Below are 26,506 nucleotides of genomic sequence, written 5' to 3'. Positions count from 1 at the left end.
ATGCGGAATAGTTATATTATTTGATCCATTTGCTTCAATTACAAAACGAAGGACCCTAATAGCTTAGACTTTTGGTACCAATGACCCATCGCTAGTACGAACTGTGATGCAAGTCTCAACTTCCGGTAGTCAATTCTTCTGCCTATGACCTAACTTCTTGGATTTGAAGATTAACAATTCCGACTTTTCAGAGGAGCACTTGAGTCCCATACGAGCCAGTTTTCCCTAAGCGTTACCACCTTCTGCAGCCTAGCCTCAAGCTCTCCGTCACTACCACCGACACTTCATACCGTGACACCGTCCGCGTAGAGTATAGCCGATTCCCTCGACAGTGTCCAGTACGTTAGCTAGCTTTGACATCACCAGATTGAACAACATTGGTGAGAATATGGATCCTTGTAGTGTACCACGACAACCCAATTTGAAGACTGCAGACTTGATCTTCCCCAACCTGAGACACGTCGTTCTATCCTCAAGGAAAGCCTTAACAAAAGAGAAAAAGCCGTTGCCCCAGATTCAAGTCTGACAGCACCTGTAGGATGAAGGAGTGTCGGTTGTTGAAAGCTTTTTCCACATCAAGTCCAAGTAGTACCTTAGTGTCCGTTGTCCGCCAATCAAGTAGGTGATGGTTAATCCTGAGCATAGCATCTTGAGTCGAGAGTCCAGGACGGAAACCTATCATGGAGTTGGCGAAATTGGTCTGAGATTTTCCAGCCCTACGCTCTGCAATATGCATTCGTACGGCGGACAATCCGTGGTACGAATGCATATGCACTCCTGAAAGAGGAAAAGAGGACGCAATGAGATGGAACAGCAAGGAGATAGGCACAAGGAAATGTCTCCTGCGTTTCTTGACTGCGTCCTGAAGACTGCTAGCAAGGGGTGTGCAGTATTTCAGCGGCGGCAGAGATCGCAGCAGAATGAAGTGTTGGCTGCAAAACGCTCATGTACATATATTGCTCCCCTTGTTGTAGGATATCCAGTGCCTTTTTTATGTACTTCATGGCGTTGAAGAACGAATTCCATCATGTTGCATTCGGCACAGGGAGCTGCCCTCCCAAGGTAGCCTTTATTGCTTTGGCTGCCTGCACAGACTGGATTTGTTTCCTCCAAAGAGTCTTCAGTTTTGAGAAAACGCTCCTCGCCATTTCGTGGTAGGTCCCGTTGTTGCTGGCATTTTCGACATCCGCCGAAGTGACAAGGTTTAGGATGTGCGCGGCACACCTCCTGTGCCCTGGCAAGTGGATAACTTGAGAAGAATCATTTTTGAGCCACTGTCCAGCACCTTCGTGATGTTATTTGCCACAAAATCTTGGTCCCGTGCAGGTTCTCCAAAGACCCTGTGTCCCGAAAAATGGAAATTTCTAGCAAGTTAGGGCGGATGTAAGCTGATGGAAATTCAATGTTTTTATACAGCATTCGCATAATTTGATTGGCTAAATGGTTAAGCAGTATGAAATAAAAGTGCCCACTACTGGGCAAAAAAATGCAGGACTGGACAGAGCACCTTCATAACAATAAAACTGTTAAAAAAAAGCAAGAAAGTAGTGGAAGTTAAGATCCACAAACAAATAAAGATAAACGCGACCACTATGCCCAAGCAGGCGTATAACTCATCCCGGCCACGGCGGTCACATTTCGATGGAGGTGAAATGGTAGAGGTCGATGTACTGCACAATTTCAGTGCCCGTAAAAGAACACCAGATGGTCAAAATTTCCAGTCCTCCACTACGGTGTCTTTTATTATCATGTCATGGTTGTTTGATGTAAAACCCCAGATATTATTATTCGTCATACTAGCCATTAATAAATTCTTTATTTTACCAGAAAAAAAAAATGGTTAAATGCTTGTATCATGACATGCTGACACTGTGAGGAATAGGAGACATGCTGCCTGTGTGTCACCACTGTGTTGCAGTAAAGATGGATTTTTTTTTCTGCGCTGGCAGTAGCGAGGCCCTTCCTGCTTTGATTACTTTGAATAATTCTTAGTTTCTTGCATCCCATGTTTTGTATGTTTCGTTAATTCAAAAACATTTAATTTGATGATTTCTCACAGTCTCAGTGGCTTGGAATCAGCGAGATTTTACTGTACTTCATGTTTGTTCTTGCATTATAATTTTACTTTGCTGTCAGTTAAGTCACTTTGCGTTGACTTCGATGGCAGAGCATCCTGATTTCAGCATATTTTTAGCTCTGGAACTGGATAACCACACTTTTGACGAGTGGCGATTCTTTTTTTCTTTTTGAATTTATTGTGTGCAACTTCATTTGTCATGTACAATTACTTCTCCTATATATGTGTAGGAGAAGCTCTACCGAGGCAGCGTCTTGTCGAGCTGTGTGTTGAAATGCTGTTGAAAGCAAGGGGCATGATTTTTGTTGGGCACAGCCACATGAGACCAACAAACCAATGACTTCAACGTTTTTCATGGCTTCATTTTGCTGTTACTGCCGCACCGTCATAATTTAAAATTGCAATGCATATTACTGTCATTTAGGCATATGCAACTTAAGAAAGCTTCTATAGCATTTTTCGCTTTGGAAAAACTGCTGCTTTGTTTAGGTTCTTTGTAAAATTTGTAATCTTTTTTTCCTCTGTTTTTTTGTGCCTTTATTTTCTATTTGTAGTCTTTTTTTTTTTTGCTTATGCATTCGTGTTAAGGTGGTCTCTGTCTATTAGACGACACGTGATAATTGAGTTAGTCTTGCTAGTTATTTTACTCGTTCTTTGGTTATGGCTTCTACTCCAGTGCATTTGTTTTTTTTGTTTTGTAGAGCATTTGACAAACCTTATCCAGGCAGCTAAGGAAAACTCGGTCACCTTCTACTATGCCCTATCACCTGGTCTAGACATCACGTATTCTAGTACAAAAGAAATCTCCTGCCTCAAGAGGAAGCTAGAGCAGGTAAGAGATAGTAGCACCACTCTGCACAACTTGCTTTCACTGCTGCACTGGACAGAAGGAAACAAAGCTTGAATCTGTGCATTGGTTTTTTAATTAATATTGTGCAGGTGGCTCAATTCGGATGTGGTGCATTTGCTCTCCTTTTTGATGACATTGAGCCAGAGATCAGCGAGACAGACAAAGAGGTTTTCCAGTCATTTGCACACGCCCAAGTGTCTATCACCAATGAAGTCTACCAGGAGTTGAATTTTCCAAGGTTTATATTCTGTCCAACTGGCAAGTGTCTGCTTCCTGCTCTGTGTTATGTGCAAACAGCGGTGGTGGCCATGAATGCCCTCGTGATATTGCACCGCTCCGAACAACCAGGTGGAAATTACCTGACTGTAATGAACGCAACTGACTGAGATATGAAATGTATGACAAGATGAGATGCTATTCTAGTGGTAAAACTCTTATAAGTAGGTTCCGCCTCGGTCTAACAGTGGTTAGGGTACTCGGCTGCTAACTCGAAGGTCGTGGGTTCGATCCCAGCTGTGGCGATCGCATTTCGGTGGAGGCGAAAAGGTAGAGGCCCGTATACTGTCTAGTGTCAGTGCATGTTAATGAACACCACATTGTCAAAATCTCCGGACCCCCCCACTATGGCATCTCTCATAATTGATTGTGTATTTGAGATGTAAAAGCCCAGACATTATTATATGTGGCTACTGTTTTGAAGATTAACATGCACGCCTTGGTATTATAGCCGGTAAGTGTCGCACTGCAGAGCTCAAGGACACTGATTCTATTTCCAGCCATTGTGGCCACATTTCAATGGAGGCAAATTCGGGTTAGGTGTTCAGTGAGGAAACACCTGGTGGTTAAAGTTAATCTCAAGCTTGATACTATTGACGGCCTATGATAGTGTAGATCATAAGCAATAATTGGTTGGTGGTACTAAAACCTCAGCTGTAATTATTGATCGTAATCTTTTCACTTGCAACTTTTACTATATGAATCTCATTACAATTTTTTTCTCTCTCTCAGAATATTGTGCTGCCAGGGCTGTTCCAAATGTTCAGAATTCGGAGTACCTGAATACCATTGGCTTGAAGCTGATGCCGGGAATAGACATCATGTGGACAGGTAGGAATCCTCGGTTTAAAGAGAGGCCGTAATACATGGGCTTGTTGTAGTTTGTTACACACGGCATGAGTATTTGGGTTGGGCTGAGCATGGCAAAAAGAACAAGGAAGGAGCACTTTCCCACCTTACACACTGCATGTGCACACATACAATGTTCTTGAAAACTTCTCTCCCCAACTAAAAAGGATTTCCACTAGAAAATACTGAAGAATACAGAATAAAGATGACACACCAACATTGTAATTTTTCTTTCCTCTTGAGGACTTGTTGCTGAAAATCCTTTCTACTCTGTGCAGTCAACGAGCACAAACACTGTTCTTGACCAGCCCAACTTTCTACCTTACTACTACATCTTAGTCAGTTTTCGCTAGTAAAATTTACTCAAATAATAGTTTTTGTGAGGCATTCTGGCTCTAAAGCTTTATATTTTTCAAAGATACCTTGGCCAGTACATTTCCTTCTCATTTTTCTTCTCACATCTCAACCTTATTTGGGGTTTGGTGCTGCTTTCATTGTAGTGCAGCGCTAATGAGATGATGCTGTGCTTCGTTGATCTCTTCAGTGCTTTTTTTTCTTTTCAGGGAACAAAGTTGTTTCAAAAATAATAACAGTCCAGTCAATTCAGGAGCTCACTGAAGTGCTTCGTCGGCCCCCAGTGATATGGGACAACCTACATGCTAATGACTATGACCAGAAGCGTTTGTTCTTGGGACCATACAGTGGCCGGTCGACCGACTTGGTACCTTATTTACGTGGAGTCTTGTCGAACCCCAATTGCGAATACGAGGCCAACTTTGTACCACTTCATACATTGGCCCAGTGGAGCATATGCAGCAGTGACGGCAAAACAGACCTCAGTGAGTTTTTAGTACTATTTTTTTAAAGTAAATTGTTTACATGTGCACATCAACTTTTTCCATACCAAGGGGAAAATCAGTTTTTTTTATTTTTAGTTTACTTGAGGTATTTTCGCTGAATAAAGTACTTCAACTAATATGTTGCACATCAACGAAAAACAGAATTGACATATGTCATAAGTTTTATTAATGCAATATATGTTATACTAGCGATATAAATTGACATATTAAGGATCCCTGCAGGGGCGCCTGCGCAAGTAGGCGTTTGGTGTGTAGCGACACCACGGACCCGAGCTAACGGGGGAGTTTTGACTCCCTCCCACGCCTAGCCGTGCGTGGCTTTGCCGTGTCCGGGGAAAAGGGGATCCTGGGGTTTGAGCGGACGCTGAGTGATTGGACCGTTAAGGCCCCCCGGCAGAGTCAACACACCCCTTTGGCCCCGGCTTCACGTAGACGGCACCCCTGGGCTGACCCACCCAGGGGAAATCGGCAGTCGCCTTTTCCTATCTCTCTCTCCCTACATCTTCGTCTTTATCTCTTACTATTTATCTGTCCTGTCTTCTACTCTCTTCCGTTTATTTCCAATTTTCCTGGTGGCAAGGGTTAACCTTGTGTAATTACTCAACCTTGAGTAGTTATATTTGGTTATAGGGGCAATGTACGGCTGGCGTCTGCAGCCTTATGCTATTAAGTGCTTCAGCGTCCCCTGGTTGAACTCCATGGTGGGTGGTCGCCATTGCTGCCGAAAAAAAGTACACTACTATGGGAACACCTGCATTTCCCCGTCTCCTAGATCGTCCTCCGCCTAAGAAGGGACGCACCGATGACATATCAATTTTCAGCCAACCCAGACAATGCTTTCCAAAATTCCATGTTGTGCACAGCGAAAATTCAACAAAACAGGCCAGAGCCATATCTCCATTTCTTGTTGCGAAATCTCTGACTGATGTCTTTGGCCCAGGATACAAGGTTACAAAGATGGCTAGCGGAGACCTTCTCCTTGAGCTGCCTGAAAAACATCACTATGAAAAACTTGGCAGTCTCGTAGCATTTGGTGATATCCCAGTATTCGTTTCACCTCATCGATCAATGAACACCACACGCGGAGTTGTTTCAGAAGCAGACCTTCTTGAAATGTCTGAACAGGAACTGCTTGAAGGGTGGAAAGAGCAAAATGTCACGGATGTGAAACGAATCGTCATCAGACGCGACAACAAAGAAATACCTACCAAACATTTAATACTCACTTTCGCATCTAGCACACTGCCTTCATCTATAGACACAGGCTACATCAAACTTTCTGTCCGTCCCTACATTCCCAATCCAAGACGGTGTTATAAATGTCAACGATTTGGTCATGGCTCGCAGAACTGCGGGGGTCAGGAAACTTGTGCAAGATGTGGTAGCCACGGCCACCCATCTGATAACTGTGTTACTACGCCTCACTGCGTGAATTGTGACGGGGAACACGCCGCGTATTCGCGTTCGTGTCCTAACTGGAAGAAGGAAAAAGAAATAATCACTCTTAAAGTCAAAGAAAACATCACATTCAAAGAAGCAAGACGAAGAGTGTCGCCATTTTACGGCGCAACATATGCTGATGCGGTGCGTCAGGGGGCAACGCCGCACCAGCCCTCGCCACCCCTTCGGCCAGCGCAGAGCGAGCCATCGGCTGTGGCGCCTGCCCCCAAGGCGGCAGTAGTTCAGTCTAATCCGCCTCCAAGCAAATTGAGGCCGGAGACTCCAGGGTCCTCTGGTCTCAAGGCCTCACCTCACCAGGTGAGGCCTAAAATCCAAACCACCAGCTCGCATGTGCGGGCATCCAGTGCCTCTGAGGAGGCAATGGATACAACGGTACCCTTGGTACCAAAAGAGCGGCGCGCCTCCTTGCAGCGCGCCAAGAAAAATAACAACGGGGCCGGACGACCGTCCTTCCACCTGAATTAACGAGCTCACTCCAACACAGGAAACTCTTTGTACACACAGCAGCATCTCTCTTGTTTAAATATGCAGACAGAAATATTACAGTGGAACATCCGAGGCCTTCTTCGAAACCTTGATGACTTACAAGAACTCCTCCATGAACACAATCCAAGAGTGCTGTGTGTACAAGAGACACACTTAAAACGAACAAACACAAACTTTTTACGTAACTACGTAATCTTTCGAAAGGATAGAGATGATGCCATGCCACCATCCGGTGGTGTAGCGGTTATAGTTAGTCAAGGTATAGCATGTACACAATTACCTCTTCAAACTTCCCTCGAGGCGGTGGCTGTCCGAGCAGTTATTCTAAACAAACTTGTCACAGTCTGCTCTTTGTACATACCTCCGCACCACCGTCTTGAAAAACTTCAATTCCAGTCTTTAATAGACGAACTACCTGAACCTTATTTGGTCCTTGGGGACCTGAATGCACATAATGGTGTGTGGGGTGACTCTCGCTGTGATGCACGAGGTCGTCTCATTGAACAATTCCTCATTTCATCGGGTGCTTGTCTGTTGAATAGGAAAGAGGCAACATACTATAACTTTGCCAACAAAACTTACTCTTCCATAGACCTCAGTATCGCATCTCCTTCACTTGTACCATTACTTCAGTGGAAAGTCATAAATCATCCATACGGAAGTGATCATTTCCCTTTAGTTTTGAGTACACCAATAATAAATGGATGTCCTCCACATGTTCCCAAATGGCTGGTAAACAAAGCCGACTGGGAACAATTTCAAAAGCTTACTCACTTAAATTAGACTGACATATGCGGATTAGGCATAGATGAAGCTGTGCAGTACTTCACGGCTTTTCTTACTGACGCAGCAACCAAGTGCATTCCACAAACATCTGGACTGCCCGGCAAACGACACGTTTCGTGGTGGAACACTGAGTGTCAGAATGCGCGAAAGGAACAGAACAGTGCGTGGAGGTTGCTGCGGAACTCGCCGACAGCGGAAAACCTTGAGAACTTTAAGAAGATAAATCTCGAGGCAGGAGAACGCGTCGGCAGGCCAGAAAAGAAAGCTGGCACAAGTTTTTATCAGGGATAAATTCATATACACTAGAGGCTAAAGTCTGGAACAGGGTTCGTAGGGTAGCAGGAAGACAAGTACACTCACTTCCACTCGTAAACACACAGGGTGACAGCCTGGAAGATCAAGCGAACTTCCTCGGTGCACACTACGAGCAGGTGTCTAGCTCGTCACACTAGCTTTCCAAAGATACAAAGCAAAGATAGAAAAGCAGAAACTAGAGTTCAAGTGCACAAATTACGAGGCATACAACCAACCTTTCAACTTAGCTGAACTACAAACATCACTAAACACTTGCAGTAATTCCGCTCCAGGTTACGACCGTGTCATTTATGAAATGTTGAAAAACCTGCCGCTCAAAACGCAAAAAACTTTACTCTCTCTATACAATGCTATCTGGCTTTCAGGCACCATCCCTGCTTCCTGGAAAGAGGCTATTGTTATCCCTATTTTGAAACAAGGCAAGGACCCTTCCTCAGTTTCAAGTTATAGGCCCATTGCACTAACCAGCTGCCTTTGTAAACTTTTCGAAAAAATGATAAACTGCCGACTTTTACATTTCCTTGAAACACACAATCCGCTCGACCAATTTCAGTGTGGGTTTCGAGAGGGTAGATCCACCACCGACCATCTGGTGCGTATCGAGGCACAGATCCGAGACGCTTTCGTCCACAAACAATACCTCCTCTCAGTGTTTCTCGATATCGAGAAGGCCTACGACACAACATGGCGTTTCGGCATATTAAGAGACTTGTCTCACCTGGGTGTGCGTGGTAGAATGCTTTCCATAATCGAGAGTTACTTGTCCAATCGGAAATTCCGTGTCCGTGTAGGCAGTATTCTCTTGCAAACATTTGTGCAAGAAACGGGAGTACCGCAAGGTGGTATACTTAGTTGTACACTTTTTATTATTAAAATGAATTCCTTGCACCTGTCCATCCCCCGCAACATGTTCTATTCCACATATGTCGATGACGTCCAGCTTGGCTTTAAGTCATGCAACCTAGCAATGTGTGAGCGGCAGGTTCAGTTAAGTTTAAACAAGGTCTCCAAATGGGCAGAGGAAAACGGATTCCGGCTAAACCCAGGAAAAAGTACGTGTGTCTTGTTCTCCCGAAAGAGAGGCATGCACTCAGAACCCGACATTGAACTGAACGGCCAACGTCTGTCTGTGAATGCGGAGCATAAATTCCTAGGCTTAATCTTGGACAACAAGTTGACTTTCGTACCACACATAAAGTATTTAAAAACAAAATGTTTAAAAGCCATGAATGTTATAAAAGTGTTGTCACGTACTACGTGGGGTAGTGGAATGCCTCATGAACCTATATAGAAGCCTCATTCGCACCCGCTTAGATTATGGGGCCGTTGTTTATCAGTCTGTGACTCAAAGTGCTTTGAAGATGCTGGATCCCGTGCACCATTCGGGCATCCGCCTTTCTACGGGTGCTTTTCGCACCAGCCCCGTAGAAAGCCTTTACGTTGAGTCAAATGAGTGGTCGCTTCATCTGCAAAGAACTTACATGTCCTTTGTATATTTCCTTAAGGTGAAAGCAGACAAGAGGCACCCCTCATACTCTACTATTAATGATTTGTTGAGCTCCATTCTGTTTCAAAACAGGCCTTCAATGAGGCAGCCCTTCTCAGTTCGCCTGAAGGGTCTAGCTGAAGACACTGGAGTGTCACTCGAACACAGTTTAATGGCTCCTGTAGCATACCTGCCACCGTGGCAGTGGCAGACTATAGATTGCGATGTGTCTTTCCTAGAAGTTACTAAACATGCGCCTATTACCCATATTCGAACATACTTCTTGGAATTTCAACATAAATACACACGTCCCGAGTTCTTTACAGATGCCTCTAAGTCTAACTCCTCTGTGTCCTACGCTGCTGTTGGCCCTTCCTTTTCGAATGCTGGCCCTCTACATCCAGGCACAAGTATCTTCACAGCGGAAGCTTACGCGATACTGGTGGCAGCTAAACACATCAAACAATTACAAATACAAAAAGCAGTAATTTATACAGACTCCCTCAGTGTGGTAACGGCTCTGCACAGTCTTAAAAAACAAAAAAACCCTGTCCTCGTTTCACTTTACTCCATTTTATGCACACTCTACACAACCAACATGTTGTTGTGTGCTGGGTGCCAGGGCACCGTGAGATTCAAGGCAACATGATGGCGGATTAGCTTGCTGCATCCGTCCACGAAAACACCGCCATTACACCCATATCAATCCCGGCCCTTGATCTTAAGCCGTCTCTCAAACGAAAGCTCAGGGACTACTGGCAGAGCAAGTGGGATACACACACACAAAACAAACTACACGTTATCAAGCCACACCTTGGCCATTGGCCACCAGTATCAAAATCACGTCACACAGAGGTAACATTAACGAGGCTCAGGATAGGACACACATACACGACACACTCGATATCTTTTGTCCGGTGGCGATCCACCATTGTGGGACAGATGTGGTGAAGCACTAACAGTTATTCACATTTTAATTCAGTGCAAACATTTGGACACTCTAAGAAAACAAGACTTTCCATCACCCTACCGACAACATATACCTTTACACCCTGCAATGTTCGTCGGTAGGGAACCGCTTTTTAGTCACAAATCATTGTTAGCGTTTTTAAAAGAAATTCATAGCTTTCATGTCATATACCCGGGCATACCGTAGCATGACCTCTCCAGAGAGGTTTTCGCTGCGGTGGCTACACAATAAAGCACTTGCCTCACGGCCCTTGGACGCAATGGTATGAATGAGTGAGGCACTTGTGCTAATGCCATACATGTCCACCATCGTTTTTATTATCATTAACTTTTGTCATCTATTCGCACCACACACACCTTTCACGGCATGGTCATGATTTTATTAATTGTATGTCTTTACCCGCATTACCGCGAGGAATTTTATGGCCCTTTACAGCCGCTAATCACAATCATTGTTCACATCTCTTGTCCCATGAACTGGCGCTCTTTGGCCATCAAATGGCCCTTGTGCCAAAAAACACCATATATCATCACATATTAAGGATTACAGGACAAAATTGAACATGGTGTGTAAATAGATGCCCCTATCTTCAAAGCAAAAAAGATATACATTTAAACCTGCCTATAACAAAACCTCCATATAACGAACTCCTTCCTATAACAGAATTTTTCTGTTCCCCGCTGTTAAAGCACATATATTTGGAACCTCTATGTAATAAAGCAACTGCGGGAGAAAACTGATATAACGAAGTTTCGTCACGGACAATCTAGAAATTTTGTCCTGGATTTTGCCATTTTGGCACGAGCCTGCATCTCCGCGGTTGCCCCACCGCCGGCGATATGCAAAATGCAGCGGCGCACTTCTGGCCCTGGTGACACCCAGGCGAGAACGGGCGCTCCTTATTGCGCACGCGTGTGCGCAAGACAGGCCTGTGGGCCTGCACCCCACGAGTCTGCGTTGCTGTCGCGGGCGCATGTGCGGGTGTGCCCTTCCTCTCCTAACCAAAAAAAAAAAAACTACCTTTGTGTTAGCAGTGCCACGCTTTTAGTTAGCGTTACATAATTGGGGCCACACTGGATACGGAGGGCACTTTAATGAGTAGTTTCTCACCGTTGGTGCATGGTGTGGCCTCGACGACGTTCAGCATTGCTTTATTTCCCCGATTTTTTTTTCCTTTAATGCAGACAATCGTGTCGTCACTATTCAGTGGATGTCAGATTAGGCGCTGATAGAAACTCTTGGAGACCACGGTGACTATGGATCTCCGGAGGTCAACTTGTCACGTGTTCCCGTTTGCACCGTGAGTTTGAGGAACTGTAGCCTTCACAATTGCAATTAGCTTGGGCAACAACACACCGCCGTGTTGAATGCAGTGCAATGAATGTGAAAGCAACGAATTGTAATGCTACATTAAGTAAGGCTGCTAGCCAACTTTTTTGGATACAATATCGGGAACTCTGACAAAATGCTGGTGTAAACAAATTCAGCCGCTCCAGGGAGAAGTGCTCTTTTTACACAGCCCCTACGCGTTGAAAGTGCACTGATGCTTGCCCAGATAACATGCCCCAGCGATCGCGGCCATGCTCTTAAAATCAATACAGGTGATTTCCTTTCCGTTTGGGCATCCGACAGCAGTTCTAGCACTCGTGGGGGGAGGGGGGGGGGGTTACCGTATTTGCTCTCCAGGCAATAGAGATGGGCCGACTCATTTGATCTCTGCTTTTACACACTCGTAAGAAAGTTGTGATGAGCGGGGGCATGTCACCAATTTGAACATGTTATGGGGCATGGCAGCAACAGCAAAAACCTGCTGAGAGTGTCTGTATAATTGCTATCGTAATATCACACTTTTTTACTGCTAAACAAGTGTTTTTAGTTAGCTCTGCCTGTAGTTCTACTTTTGTTTAATTTGTGCATTTATTTTTTCAATTTTCGTACTGAACTTGCTTATAACAAAATCCTCTTCAGAACGAAATTTTCCAGAAATTTGTCAATTTTGTTATATTCATGTTTAACTGTACATACAACAGCAATTCTGAGCTCTGCTGCTTGTTAAATTGATAATATTGGCCAGAAATATGCCGCAATGCTGATATCCCTGACCTTTCAAAGCACGTGCACAGTATCCGGCAGTGGCCATTTTTTGCTTTGCACTTGGATGATTGCACCACTTTAGAATGCATTAAAAAGTCAAGGTGACGAAGGAGAAAAACAAAACTACATAAAAAAGAAAGCTATTCTTTTGTTCTTCGTAGATAATGGGGCAGTGTGTCTGAACGGCGTGAAATGTCTCGAAAGTTGTAATTTTAAACCTAGCAATGACCATATGGGCATGGTACAGAAAGAGTTAAACTATGATTGATGCCATGATTATGACTGATAGAATTGTGCTTGTGGCATAAATCATCTGGACAGTGGGTTTTTTTTGTTGCTTGGCAGTTCTGTCTCCTAGTTCAGGGTTCGGCAAACATTTGAGGGGCAGGGCCAAGTTGCTTGAAGCTGACACAGGTCTGGGGGGGGGGGGGGGGGTGTCTGCAGGCAAGGCAAAGCGTGAAAATTTGACAAATTTGCAATATTTTGCAAAATAAGATTCAAAATTGTGTTTATTTTCAGCAAAGTTGAAGTCTAATATAGGTTACTTGCGAAAATAGCACTTTAGTGGAGCTCTGTAAATAGCAATATCTAATGTGCGTGGTGAATTCAAATGTTGAAGTGTGTGTGTAAATTGAATCACTTTTTTCAAATATTTCTTGAATATCTTTCGAATACCTCGAAGCAAAATTACAGAAAAAAAGTTGGAAAGTATTTTTAAGCATATAATTATGAGATATCGACATAAATGTGTTTTTTTTTGGCTAGGTTGATGAAATGCTGGGCTGGTATATCATATCAAGGGTGGTGTATCATAGTTTGTCTTATCAAGAATGAGCCAATGCAGAGGCTGAACTGTATTTATGTACATGATTTGGTGCAGCCAAAGTGTTGCAAACAAAACTTTACACGTGAAAGCACAGATGCTCTTTCCTCAGCCTCTCCTCTTTCAACTTCTGTGGAAGCCAAACTGATGTGGCAAACAAGGGTGTGCGATTCGGGTCTGGAGTTCCAAATTTGCCTCGTAGACATCAATATATAAGAACATTTGACAGTTTGGATGCTACAAATCTTCGATATCTTATTTTTCTAACTTCCAGCCTAAATTCGCAGTCCAGAATGGCTTTTGATTGAGCCCCACCTTTGCCACATCTATCATCTCTATGTTAGAAGTAGCATTTTCTTGAGTCGGTACATTAACAACGGTGGCAGAGTATGAAAAGCAGCTTTGCTGCAATACGAGTGTGATGTGGTGAAGCATATTGAAAATTTGAAGGGGCAACTGTCAATCACATGTTGAACTGTATTTGTCTTTAGGAAGCTCAAATAGTGAAATTCCAGTGCGAATAAAATCGAGTTGCAAGCACTATTGAAAAATATTCGGAATTTCAAATAGGCACACTTCTACATTATGGGTTAAAGCTGTCATGTCTGTTTAAAATAGGAAACTAAAAGGGGGAGGGGGTTTGATGTTGTGCCAGGGCCACATACTACTGCCCCATGAGCCACAAGTTGCCAAATTCTGACCTAGGTGATCATCAGTAATGTAAAACAAGTTTGTGAGGTACCTCTGGTGGCTTGTATATGCCATATTGTTTTATCTGACATTGACATGATAGTGCAGTCTTGCAATAAATGACTGCTTCTTTCTATGCAAGAGTGAATAATAATTATCACCAGGAGTATTATTGAATATGTATTCACCATTTATTAATTTCTAATGCCTGCAGAAATGAATACTAGTAAGGCTCAAATTTCTGCTATGGATGTGCAGTTCATGGAGTTCTTACAAGCCAGCATATTTCAATCCAATATGCCGAAAGTAGTTTATCTGCTTATATTATGTCTTAGTTCAACCTACAACTATGCAATAGTGAAAAATAATCATACATCAGGAGTATCATTGAATATGTATTCTTTCAACCACAGTCAACGTGATCCTGAATGGGACTTGCAACCAAATGCAGTGTAACCTCCTTAATTCAAACTTTGTTACTTTGATATCGCACTTACTTGAAAATATTTTCTTAGTCCCGTATTTTGCAATGCAAGTTGGATAATTTGATAATTTGAAGTGGAAGTCAGCAGCAGACTGGTTAATGTGAAAAATTTAAATGACATGTGTTGATTCCCAATCCTGATTTCACCGCCCATCCGCGGAAACGACGTCCCTCAAGAGCCACAAGGCAATGCAGCGTAGCGAAACTGAATAGCAGTTGAAGCACCCCAGCTTCACTACTTCCAGCACAAAGAACTCAAGACGATCTCGGGGTCAACTGAAATGTGCACTTACGAAAAACAATACATGATTCACTGCAACACAGTGGTGATGCGCAGGCAGAATATCACATGCTTCTAGCAACGTCATCACGTCATGATTTAATCATTATTTTTGGGAATATAAAGAAATAATAAACGCCAGTTTGGTGGAATTCACGATGTATGCAAACCTCCGATATCTGGTCGCTCTAGAAATTTGCTGATTTGCACTGTTGGCGGAGGTCTTGCCTGCAACGCCTACTTTGAAAACTAAGTTCGAAAGCTTCATTGATTGTTTTTCAAAGAAAACACGTCATTAATTTCATCACACTGGCCATTAAATTCTGGTCACGTCATGATGTGTAGACGCAGCGAGGAGCAGGTGACATACTGCTTCGCTTGCCACCACTGTCTTGCACTGAATATGTCTTGTTTTCCGCAGGTGTGCATTTCAGTTAATCGCAACAGCGTTTTTTTTTTTAATGGCAGCAATGAGGCCTGCCATTTCTCCGTGTTTTAAGGGGGCAGACTGCTCTTAAACATTTTTTGTTTATTTCTTTAGTGATCTTGACCAAACTGCACAGAATTATGCAGTATTTTCTGCTGCTTTCAAATGTTTAATTAGTTTTCCTGTAACTCATCTTATTCCTGAGATAACTTAAGTCCATCCCTTATTGTTTAAGGCCGTCATACAAAAAAAAGTGCTTAATTAAAAATGATATTTAAAATATCCCAACATAGACTAATGACTATAGATTAAAATAATGCAAGTGTTTTTTGTTTTTAAGCCTTTCTTAAATATTTTACAGCAAAATGAACTATCCATTTTCAAAAGCAGTTGGAATTGTGTTAAAATTTTGACGAGTAATTAATTAAAAAGGCTTGTTCTCTAAATTCTGCGCCCATACTTGCATCCTACACACATACAGGTTTTCATTGCAAAAAGAATTATTGTTGTACCTGCCCTAGCTGCAGAGATATTGAGGCCTCAAAATTGAACAGTTGTAAATTTACTTTTTTTGAGAAAAATGGAAAAAACTGAAAACACACAGCTTCTTCAAAAAGCAACGATCATGGTGTGCATGTTTTGCAATCCTCATAAAAGTGCTCATAAATTCGTAGCAGAGCTTCTAACTAACACAGGTGCCTGCAAATTATAAAGAGGCCTCGAAGTTGGTTCCCCATTTTTTTACAGATTCTGCATGTTAACAGCACCAAGAATCTGGGAAGTTAGAATGACATTAAAAAAAAAATTACCACTTCCTGGTGTGTGAAAATTTGCAGAGAGATAGCGAAATACTTACAGATACCAAATATGTCAATTTTAAAAAATGATTTTTTTGTCACTTTTTGGTCCCAAAGAGCAGTCTGCCCCCCCTTAAAACGAAAGGGGTACTGACACAAAAGCCTTGGCCTCGCGTTTTTCTGCTACAATGTGTTGCTGGGGGCCTGTTAGTCATGACACAACACATTGTTTGCTGTAGCTTGCAACAGATAATTAATAACAGGCCCATCATTATCGACCAGTTTAAGTTCCGATTTGAGAGAACTCCAAAAGCCTGGTGCAACTATCACCGCCTAGCCTGTGCAGCTCTTGATTACGTCAGCACACAGAACTGTGACACAGTTCCACACGGTCCGCATCAAGAACTACTTTTGAATAGGAAACGGGACTGCTGTGTCGCCAAACACAAAACTTCTAAAGCTTGCGCCACGGCCACACACTTACAACCAGTCGGTGAGAAGTACAGATGGCGGGAACAAACGCGGCCAAAGAAAAATGGCAGCTGTGATGGCATCATAACTTGTTTCATTATTGACTGCAGCGTGATGACGGAAGGGAAGTAGGGGGTCCCCAAAGGGTCCCCTTCGAGGGTGTCAATGACACAACGGAGTTGAGGACTCGCGCAAACTTCAAAATTCACTTAAAATACCTTCTGAGCTATAGTTGCTATTGATATTTTGCAGATGAGATAGGAATGTTCAAGGGACGACCCCGCAGGCTATCTTGGCCGCGGAATCTTGTGTCAGTACCCCTTTAAGACTAGGTATTGTGGGGAAAACATGACCCCTGGAGGCGCAAACTAGGTGGCACAGCTAACGACCAGCCCTGATTACTAAGTAATTACAAGTTTCTTGCATCCCACTTTTCATATGTTTTGTTAATTCGAAAACCCGCTTAATTTGCAGATTTCTCATGGTCCCAGTGACTGAATTAACGAGGTTCTACTGTAGAATGCAGTCTCCCCCCATATAAGTAACATTTTTAGGGAGTTAGCTTTATTGAAGTTAGTTCTGTAGATTGCTTGCGATTTTCAATGTTAGTCCTCATATTTAAGACAGATTTTGATGAGGGTAAAATGCAAATTCAGTACGTTACTTTTGTTTGTGCATAATTATGCCGTTTGCCATGTTTGTTTCAGATGAGTCTGTGAGTGCCGATATCAGGCTTGAAACTGAGGGTGAATCAGAAGAATTGACCTCCCACTTGGAACCAGATGCATACCATCCACGTAAAGCGCTGCGAGCAGCCCTTGTTGACTGGTTGCCAGAGTTTTACCGGATCAAGATTGCGCATGGACGACTTCTGTCTGGTGCCTTTCTGGCTGGTGGAGGCGCACCAACACCACCAAGTGGTAATGCCAGTACTGGTGCCAACGTTGCAAGTAGCAGCCATATTGATGAGGCGCCTTCATTCCAGCCACTGTCAACTGAAATAGTGAATTCACTGGCGCAGCCGTCATCGACTTCACTGGAGCCTATGGACTGCCTCTCGTCTAGTGAAGCCATGCAAACAGAAGAACCACTAGATGACACACGGCTATTGACGGTGGAAGACCTTGCCATTCTAGTAGACCTGTTCTATTTGCCTTTTGAGCATGGAACTCAAGGAGTTGCTTTCCTGAATGAATTCCACTGGCTTCGTATGAATGGCCATATTGTGTGGGAATGCTGCAAACGAGGAAATGTAGATTCTAAAGCGAGGCTGGATGAACTTGAGGAGTGGCGCAAGCGAGCGTTTAAGTTTGACCAAATGACACAAGCTGTCGGACGGCTGCTCGGACGGCTCATGTACGTGCCTAACCGGGCTGTACTTTTTGACCTGTACCCATATGTCTGGGACATCGGGGCTGCCATCTCATTGCTCAACGCCTATATCAAATGGATAGGTGAGTGCGTCCTTGTAGTCCTGTGCCAGAGGCCGTATGTCTTTGGAAGGCACGGGAGAATGCTTATTGAGGTCTTTTCTACAGCAGCAGGCATCAGTTTGGCTAGATAATTTTCAGGACAAGATTAGCATACAAAGAAATTTTCCTTTCTCTGTTTTGTTTTGTGTTAATGTACCAAGTCTGGCAGCTTGTATTTTAGTGTAAAGTGACTAATCGAATCTTCCCATTGTTTTTAGCATGCTCTTGTTACATGCTGAATAACTTGCTGGCTATTGTGACTCTAGAGAGGAATGCAGCCTCTCTGTCCTGCTTATGCTGCCTCAAAACTGGTTGACTGGTGCCGCGATGGAGGAGGCTTGCCTGGACAGATGTGGCCCCTGCTGCTCTAACTCAAGTCTCCTCTCTTGTTTCTTCATGTTCTGCCTAGCTCTCGGAGGCGTGCCGTGCTCTTCTCCATTGGGCTTTGCCTCGCCTTCATTCTCATGTACGCACCTGGTGTTTCTTCTTTTTCTTCTTGTCCATGTGGTGTTCATTTCCATTGAGGAGTGAAATCACATTGACAATGATCTCAGACCTATGGTCCACTCCTGTTGGCCCTTAGGGAGAATGACATGCATTTTCTTTTGCCTAGGTCTACCAATGACACTACTTTGGTGCACTCAAGTGGCAGAAGCTATTGGTTGCCGTGTGTTCCCCACCCCCAAATTATTTTTGCGTGCTTTTCGAGCAGTAGGGTCAGTTGTTCTTTTGGCAGAAATGGCACATGCCAGCTGTTCACATGCATCCAAAAAAAGGTAGAAGGGTTGTGCAGAGAGTGGTTTTGTTATTTTAAAGCCGTGTAAGATATCAGCCTGCGTTGCTTATTATGATAGCACCTCTGTTCACACGGAAGTTATATGTAACTAGTACAGGAACATTGGTTGATTACTGAAGGAACATTTGCCCTGATCCTTAATAATCAAAACTGGTTTTATTCTTGACACTGTTTTTTTTTTTTGTAATAGCTCGATGTTAACGAGATTCGCTGAGGTGAAGATGAAAAGCTTGTCGCATCACTTGTTTACATGGTATGATTACATATTTTTGAACACTACTGCCTCCCCTCAGTATTAAAGAGATAAGGTTGCTTCTACCTATCTTGTGAGTATTCTTCCATTATCACCACCTTTATACTGCTCTACACTCCAAATCTGGTCAAAATATTTTTGTATTAGAAGGCCCTTGCTAATATGGGCTTATGCTCCAAAGCTTCACATTATTATTGGCTATATGAACATTTAAGCACACTTGTATAAATTAAGATGTCTGTTCTGGAGGGTGTATTTTAGTTTGATGTAGAGGCAATTCTAAGCTATTGTACATATGGTGCCCAATATCTGGCTCTCTGTACACAGTTTAATGTGCTGTTCATGTGCTTCTTCGCACAAACAAGACTGCCAGACCAAGTCTGAATCCTGCAGTTCTTTTTTTTATCTACTATTGACCAAAATTAATCTCCATGGTTAATAGCAGAGGTGTAAAAACCAACGAGAAAATTGCATAAAGCTGGTTGACATGTAGTAACGAAAGGTCATTAGGTCCTTGAATCAAGGTCTCCCATTGACATGTCATGAATAGGCTGTGTCTAGCTTTAGAATGTGAAGCCGATCAATTAGTATTACATTTTTTACATTTGCTTCCATGCATTTTTTCCCTTTATTTGTTCTTAACCAAACTTTTTTAAATTGGAGCAGCTTCAAAGTGTACTATATGCTCAAGGGGGCAGACTGGTCTTAGACATTTTTTTATTTATTTCTTCAGTGATCTTCATGAAACTGCACAAAATGATGCAGCTTTTTCTGCTGGTTTCAAATATTTAATTAGTTTTCCCGTAACCTATCTTGTTCCTGAGATAAGTTCACCCCCTAATGTTTAAGGCTGCCATAGAAAAAAAGTGCTTAATTAAATGTTATATTTAAGACATGCCAGCATAGACTAATGACTATAGATTGAAAGTATGCAAGAGTTTTTTTTGTTGTTTTTAGGCCTTCTTGGGTATTTTATAAAAAAATGAGCTATTCATTTGCAAAAGCAGTTGAAATCGTGCTATAATTTTGATGAGTAATTAATTAAAAAGGCTTGTTCTCTAAATTCTGCTTTCATACTTGCATTCTACACACATACAGGTTTTCATTGCAAAAAGAATTATTGTTGTAACTGCCCTAGCTGCAGAGATATTGAGGCCTCAAAATTTAAGTCGTAAATTTACCTTTTTGAGAAAAATGGAAAAAAAACTGAAAACACACAGCTTCTTCAAAAAGCAACAATCTTGGTGCGCATGTTTTGAAACCTCATAAAGGTGCTCATAAATTTGTAGCAGAGCTTCTAACACAGGTGCCAACAAATTATAAGAAGCCTTGAAATGTGTTTCCCATTGTTTTCGCAGGTTCTGCATGTTAGCAGCATCAAGAATCTGGACAGTTAGAGTGACATTAAAGTGACATCACACATCTGGTGTGTGAAAATTTGCAGAAAGATAGAAAAATACTGCAGAAACCAAATATGTCAATATTAAAAAATGAATTTTTTGTCACTTTTTGGTCCCAAAGACCAGTCTGCCCCCTTAACACACCTTCAACCAGTTTTTGTTGGCCATTGTTGATCTCGGTCAAACAGCAGTAATGTTGAAAACAAAACAAAAAGAGCTATGTCGTTGTAAAGCTATAAGTATACTGCTGACTGTTTAAATGCACTGCATTAAGCTGTTGGCTTGCCAAGAGCCACTAGCCAATCTTTTCAATCCTCTTAGTACATTGCAGGAATTCGAAATAGGTGTTAAACGGAGACAAACATTCTCAACTGAGAATACGTAACCCCAGCCTGAACTTTAGTTACTTCAATTTCATAATCATTGGAATATTGGGTAACTCTGCTTATTATGGATGCTATGAACACGTCTTCTGTTTGACTATATCATTCTTGTCTCCTTTCCAATAAATTGTCTGCGCCTTCTTGAATTGTAGAGTGCCTTGATATGTGCCATAACTCCTTTGCACATTGGGAGAAGTTTTTTTTTTTAATGTAAAAATGGACATCTGGCTGGACATAATTGTGGCTCAATAATGCAGACTGCACTATTGAGTGGCTGCTTTTGCTTCCCATTTGCCTCATTGTATGCATGCATTGTGTGTTTACCTGCAATATTTTGTCCCCACTATTCGGACAAAGTAATGTCTTTTATTGTTGAGCTGCTGCTGTTATGCACGTTAGTGACGACGGCACTATCAATGTCTTGTATTTCACAGGGTTCTCAAAGGGCTATAAGGAAGCATTTATGAGTGGCGATCAAGAACCTTGGCTCTTTCGGGGTGGCTTGATAGCCGAGCTACAGGTACGCCTTTGAAAATTTTTTGTATTGAAAATACACCTAAGACTAAAACAAGTTTTTATTATGTTTGTAAATTTATCATCATCATCATCAGCCTGACTACGTCCACTGCAGGACAAAGGCCTCTCCCATGTTCCGCCAGTTAACCCGGTCCTGTGCTTGCTGCTGCCAATTTATACCCGCAAACTTATTAATCTCATCTGCCCACCTAACCTTCTGTCTCCCCCTAACCCGCTTGCCTTCTCTGGGAATCCAGTTAGTTACCCTTAATGACCAGCGGTTATCCTGTCTACGTGCTACATGCCCGGCCCATGTCCATTTTCTCTTCTTGATTTCAACTATGATATCCTTAACCCCCGTCTGTTCCCTAATCCACTCTGCTCTCTTCTTGTCTCTTAAGGTTACACCTACCATTTTTCTTTCCATTGCTCGCTGTGTCGTCCTCAATTTAAGCTGAACTCTCTTTGTAAGTCTCCAGGTTTCTCCTCCGTAGCTAAGTACCGGCAAGACACAGCTGTTATATACCTTCCTATTGAGGGATAGTGGCAATCTACCTGCCATAATTTGAGAGTGCTTGCCGAATGTGCTCCACCCCATTCTTATTCTTCTAGTTACTTCAATCTCGTGGTTTGGCTCCACGGTTATTACCTACCCTAAGTAGACATCTCAAACGTTTTCATCTGTTTGATTAGGTGTGTCCGTTAATGTTGTGTGTTTAGTGTGATCATTTGTGTTGTGTTTATGTTCTTATGTGTTTGTTAATGTAGACACCTAGTCAAGCCGATGCAAACGGGGCATGTACCCCCGTGCTGCTTCACATTGCCTCATGGTCTCCTTCAGTGGGAGGTGGTGCAATTTTATTGGAGTTTGCACCGTCAAAGCCCAGGCATTAAAGTTGTCTAGTGAGGCGTTCTGCACGGGCGTTGGACTCGCGTCATCTGTTCGTAGCCAACGCATTGACTTAATGCTGACACTAGGCTTCATTGTCGGCGTTGCAAACAGCGGGGTTTGCTTGCCGAAGTTGCCGTTGTGTTTCGGCATGCCCCGTAGTAGTGTGGAGCGGAGGCAGTGCTCACGCTATCCCTTCCACCCCACCCTCTCACACCGCTCGCTTGAGGAGAGAGTCCTCCCACCTCCTTGCGTTTCCACTAGAGGGGGAGAGTAGGCGCATGTGTAGTGGAACGCAGATGCCATCGGATCAAGCTCGCTCATAACGTGCTTTGTATTTAAATGAATTACAGCGCAGTCCACTTATATCCAAGTGCCAAGAAAATCCCATTGTTGTAACCGATAAGGGGGCTGACACAAAGAATTGGACAAGTGAGAAATGAAAACATCTTATTTACATGCATGCAAGTATTTACATGCAACTATGTATACTATAGTCGGTCCCAGATATATCAAACGTAGATATATTGAATTATTTGCTATATTGAACCATTTAGAAATCCCCTTGAATTTCTGATGTAAAAGTATGGATACCGGTGCATCCATATATCGAACTCCTGCACAGCGGGACATTCGTTATATCGAATGCTGCGCTGCGCCGAAGCCCAGAAAATCCATTTTTTCTAGCAAAAATAGATCAATTTTCAGCCGTGTTCTAAGAAGGCCCTATTCCTTCAATGTGGTATCTGGTGCATTGCGTGGAACTTGCGAGTGCACCGGTATGTTTGATGCGCGATCTGCAGGTCTTAACGTGCAGGCACAGTGTTTTTCAATAAGGCCGACTGCCAAGGACAACAATATGTGAATGCGAAGTGACTCTGCAATCACATTGCAATGTTCACATTGCCTTCCTTGTTTGTTAGCCCTCAGTGGCATGCCAGCCTGAAAAGCATCGCTCTCGAGATGTGCATCCTCGTGACGTGTTTTTAGTGTTTTTGGTTTTAAAATGCATGTCTCAGAGGCTATGATTTTTCTTGTTTTTCGCATCAAACAAGCTGCAAGCAGCACTGCCAGCTGCAAAGCAACAAGTGACATCGATATTGCCAACATGTCAACGGTGGGAACTCAGCGTTTTCTTTTGTGTCTTATGGACTTGTGTACTTCTAGCCTCGTTCCTGATAAATCCTCATTTAGGAGTTGAACTACACGTTGACTCTCGCGTAGCGATGAAAATTATGACTGGCGCTTCGAGCGATGTCAAATAAAGCACCGTTGTGAGCTTTCCTTGCGGGAAAGGTGACAACATTAGGTGCGTCACGACCGCTGACAATGTACGAAGCCGTGCCTCAGTGAATTCCGGGCAACATCTCGGACAGTGAGCGATTTCGTCGGTGCAGATGATGACGTAGCTGTTTCTGACTGCATTGATGCTGAGATCATGGCTTCTGTTGCCTGTGCCGCGGAAGGGTACCTGTGGGGTTACGGATATGCTATCTCCTTCGCTGCAGCTGCTAACCAACCTTTTGCCGCGCTACAAAGCTTGCAGCTTGCATCGGCGTTCTGCATCAATCAACACTGTTGTGGCTGAAAGAGCCAAATTCACTTACATGAAAAGCTTCAATTATATTGTAGGTGACTGGAATTTGACAGCTCGCAAGAAGCAAGACAAATTTACGGACTATTTTCATGCAAAATACAATGTGGTAACTTACAGTTCACACTTTCTCCTTTGTTATACTGTGACCGAATGGTTATGTTAGCACTTGTAACGATTTCCGAGGCCTGAAATGCTTTTAGGCTTTAAATATGCATCTTTTGTGTTTAGAATTATTGACATATCGAATTATTTTGCGATCCCCTTCGAGTTCAATATATGCGGGATCGACTGTACCTATTTGCTTGCAGAACAGCCACAGTCTGTTGATTTCTTCATGCTAAGGTGGTGCACATCGTGAGCATCTATGCTCCACATGGCTGAGTGGAAGGTCCTTCGTAAAAACAGTCCTGGAGGGGCTGTATTATCTGTTGGGCCTCCTGCGGTGACAGTACCTGGGTGGGCTGCTAGACCGAGTCGTTGAAATCGTTGCTCTCGCCACTGGCTGCAGCACGATGCGGTTGACGTTCGCTGTAGCCGGATTCAGTCGCTATATTCAATATCGTGGCACTGGAGCATCATAACATGTGATTTACTTCACCATAGAAAGGATTCAAAAACAGTCGGAGCCATCGTTGTTGGTTATATCCGATATAGGGTTATAAATGGTATTGTTGTAAGTGGACTTGACTGTACATTGTTGTTCAAGAGGGCCATAAAATTAACACAGCAAGTTTCAGGAATTGATTGATATGTCGGAGCCATCGTGTACTTTCTCGGATTGATATGTCGGAGCCCATGTACTTTCTCAACTCCGCCAATATCATATTAACACTCCTGACAATTAAGATCTATCTTCAAAGTTTGTAGCAAAAATTAGGAAAACAGTAAAGAAAAACTTAAGGGAATGAAAATGCAGTCACCGCTGCACGTAAATTATATGTTTTGTGTATTTGTGGTTTACAAACTGCGACGTTTGATTTACATTTCTATATATGCTTATTGCACAGTATGCATGTGTGCGTTTTTGTTTTTGTCAACACAACTGTCTACACTGACTTTGAAAGTTTTATAATTTCTCATTTTGTTTATGTTATGTACATGCCGAGTACTTTTGTCATAAGAGACAGTAGGATTGGGCGTGTTGGTATAACATGATAACGAGTGCTTAGCAGCGCAAACGACAAGAGGGGATCCTATTCCCTCCTGTCGTTTGTGCTACTAAGCACTCTTTACATACTTTTTGTCAGCTGTGGTGTTCTGTTGCTACCACCGCCACTGCCTTATGCAAATAGGGGGCTGAATACTTAGTCAAGCGGATAGTCGCTTTTATTCTCACCCCCTTCATCAACTGTGTATTGGTGGAAAATAAACCATTATTAATAATAATGTTATTATTATTATTATTATTATTATTATTATTATTATTATTATTATTATTATTATTATTATTATTATTATTATTATTATATGGGGTTTAACCTCTTAAAACTGATTATGAGAGACGACATTGTCGAAGGCAAGTTTCACAGAATTTGGTTTAACTAATATTGCCAAAATACAAAATGAATACTTTGAAATGCATGACCCCGAAGATCGTGGGATCGAATCCTGGCTGCAGCGGCTTCATTTTCAATGGAAGCAATATGTTTGAGGCCTATGTACGTACACTTAGGGGCACGTTAAAGAACCCTAGATGGCAAAATTTCCAGAGGCCTCCACTATGGCGTCTCTCATAATCATGGTTTTGGGACGTTAAGCTCCGGGTATCATTATTATTATTGAAATCTGTGACATCGTGCATCTACATTTTGGCATTGAACTGTTGACCTTGATTTTCTCCTCTATGAACCCCTTAAGGGGAGACTTGGCAATGAATTTTGCTTTTATTTACGAAGATAAAATTATGAAATTTGGCATGCAGATGTTATTTGTTGTGCTGTTATAACAAAAATTTGTTTTGGCTAGGCTTGTGTGGATAGATAATTTGAGGTGTGAAGCTAATTCAAAGTGAATAGTGATTTTGGTTGAATGATTTTGAATCAAATTCGGATAGTATACTATATATTGCATATTATAAAGAAAAGTGGGCACATTTGTCATAACCTAACAAACCTGCACATATATATTTTTTTTAGATGTGCAGGGTTTTTCTGAAAGGTCTGTGAAAATGCCATTCTTTTTAGTTCAAAGGAAGTGGAAACAACTTTGAATAGTAGCAGGACTTAAATTTCGGTAGAATGCAAGTGATGGCCTGCAAAATATGTTACAATCTAAAATTCGCTATACGTAAAGCGTGAAAGTTCGCATATTGAGCTTTTAAACTTGAAAAAAAAAGAATCAATGTGAGCGTAATATCCTCATTTAACTTTTAAGTGAGGATTCGCGATAATGTGGATATCCCCTGGATATGTGTTATCACGGTTTAGCAACACTGCATTGCAGTGAAACCATCTCTACAGGATGTTACATGCTGACTGATATGCATCCATTCGTTCATATAGAGTAACTTGAAATTTTCATTTATTTATATTTGATTTGAAACAAATTTGAATAGTACATTATTCCTTCAAATATTCAAAGCATTCGAATATTTGCACAAGCCTAGTTATAACCTATCTAATGTAGTTATTAAGTTGCAACACATCGTAGTTTCTCATTGTCATAGAAAAATTAGTGAATTTAAATTAAGTTCAATATTTTTGTATAAGGATATTTACA

General features: G+C 42.4%; 1 protein-coding gene across 3 annotated transcripts in view; it reads left to right on the top strand.

Moving 5' to 3' along the window:
- Window positions 1–26,506, top strand: part of Oga (O-GlcNAcase) — a 55,386-nt gene that overhangs the window by 4,344 nt on the left and 24,536 nt on the right. For 2 of the 3 annotated variants that reach the window (XM_037426849.2, XM_037426851.2), the window contains exons 4-10: window positions 2,779–2,909; window positions 3,017–3,185; window positions 3,936–4,034; window positions 4,616–4,891; window positions 17,190–17,936; window positions 18,364–18,420; window positions 21,221–21,306. In XM_037426849.2, coding sequence (XP_037282746.1) covers window positions 2,779–2,909; window positions 3,017–3,185; window positions 3,936–4,034; window positions 4,616–4,891; window positions 17,190–17,936; window positions 18,364–18,420; window positions 21,221–21,306 — 1,565 coding nt within the window. The remainder of the gene's footprint in view (window positions 1–2,778; window positions 2,910–3,016; window positions 3,186–3,935; window positions 4,035–4,615; window positions 4,892–17,189; window positions 17,937–18,363; window positions 18,421–21,220; window positions 21,307–26,506) is intronic. The other variant, XM_037426850.2, reaches the window with a different exon arrangement.

Source organism: Rhipicephalus microplus, chromosome X (assembly GCF_043290135.1).
Source record: "Rhipicephalus microplus isolate Deutch F79 chromosome X, USDA_Rmic, whole genome shotgun sequence".
Lineage (NCBI taxonomy): Eukaryota > Metazoa > Arthropoda > Arachnida > Ixodida > Ixodidae > Rhipicephalus > Rhipicephalus microplus.
The sequence above is the reverse complement of the archived record's forward strand: the minus strand, read 5'-3'. Positions and strand labels throughout refer to the sequence as shown.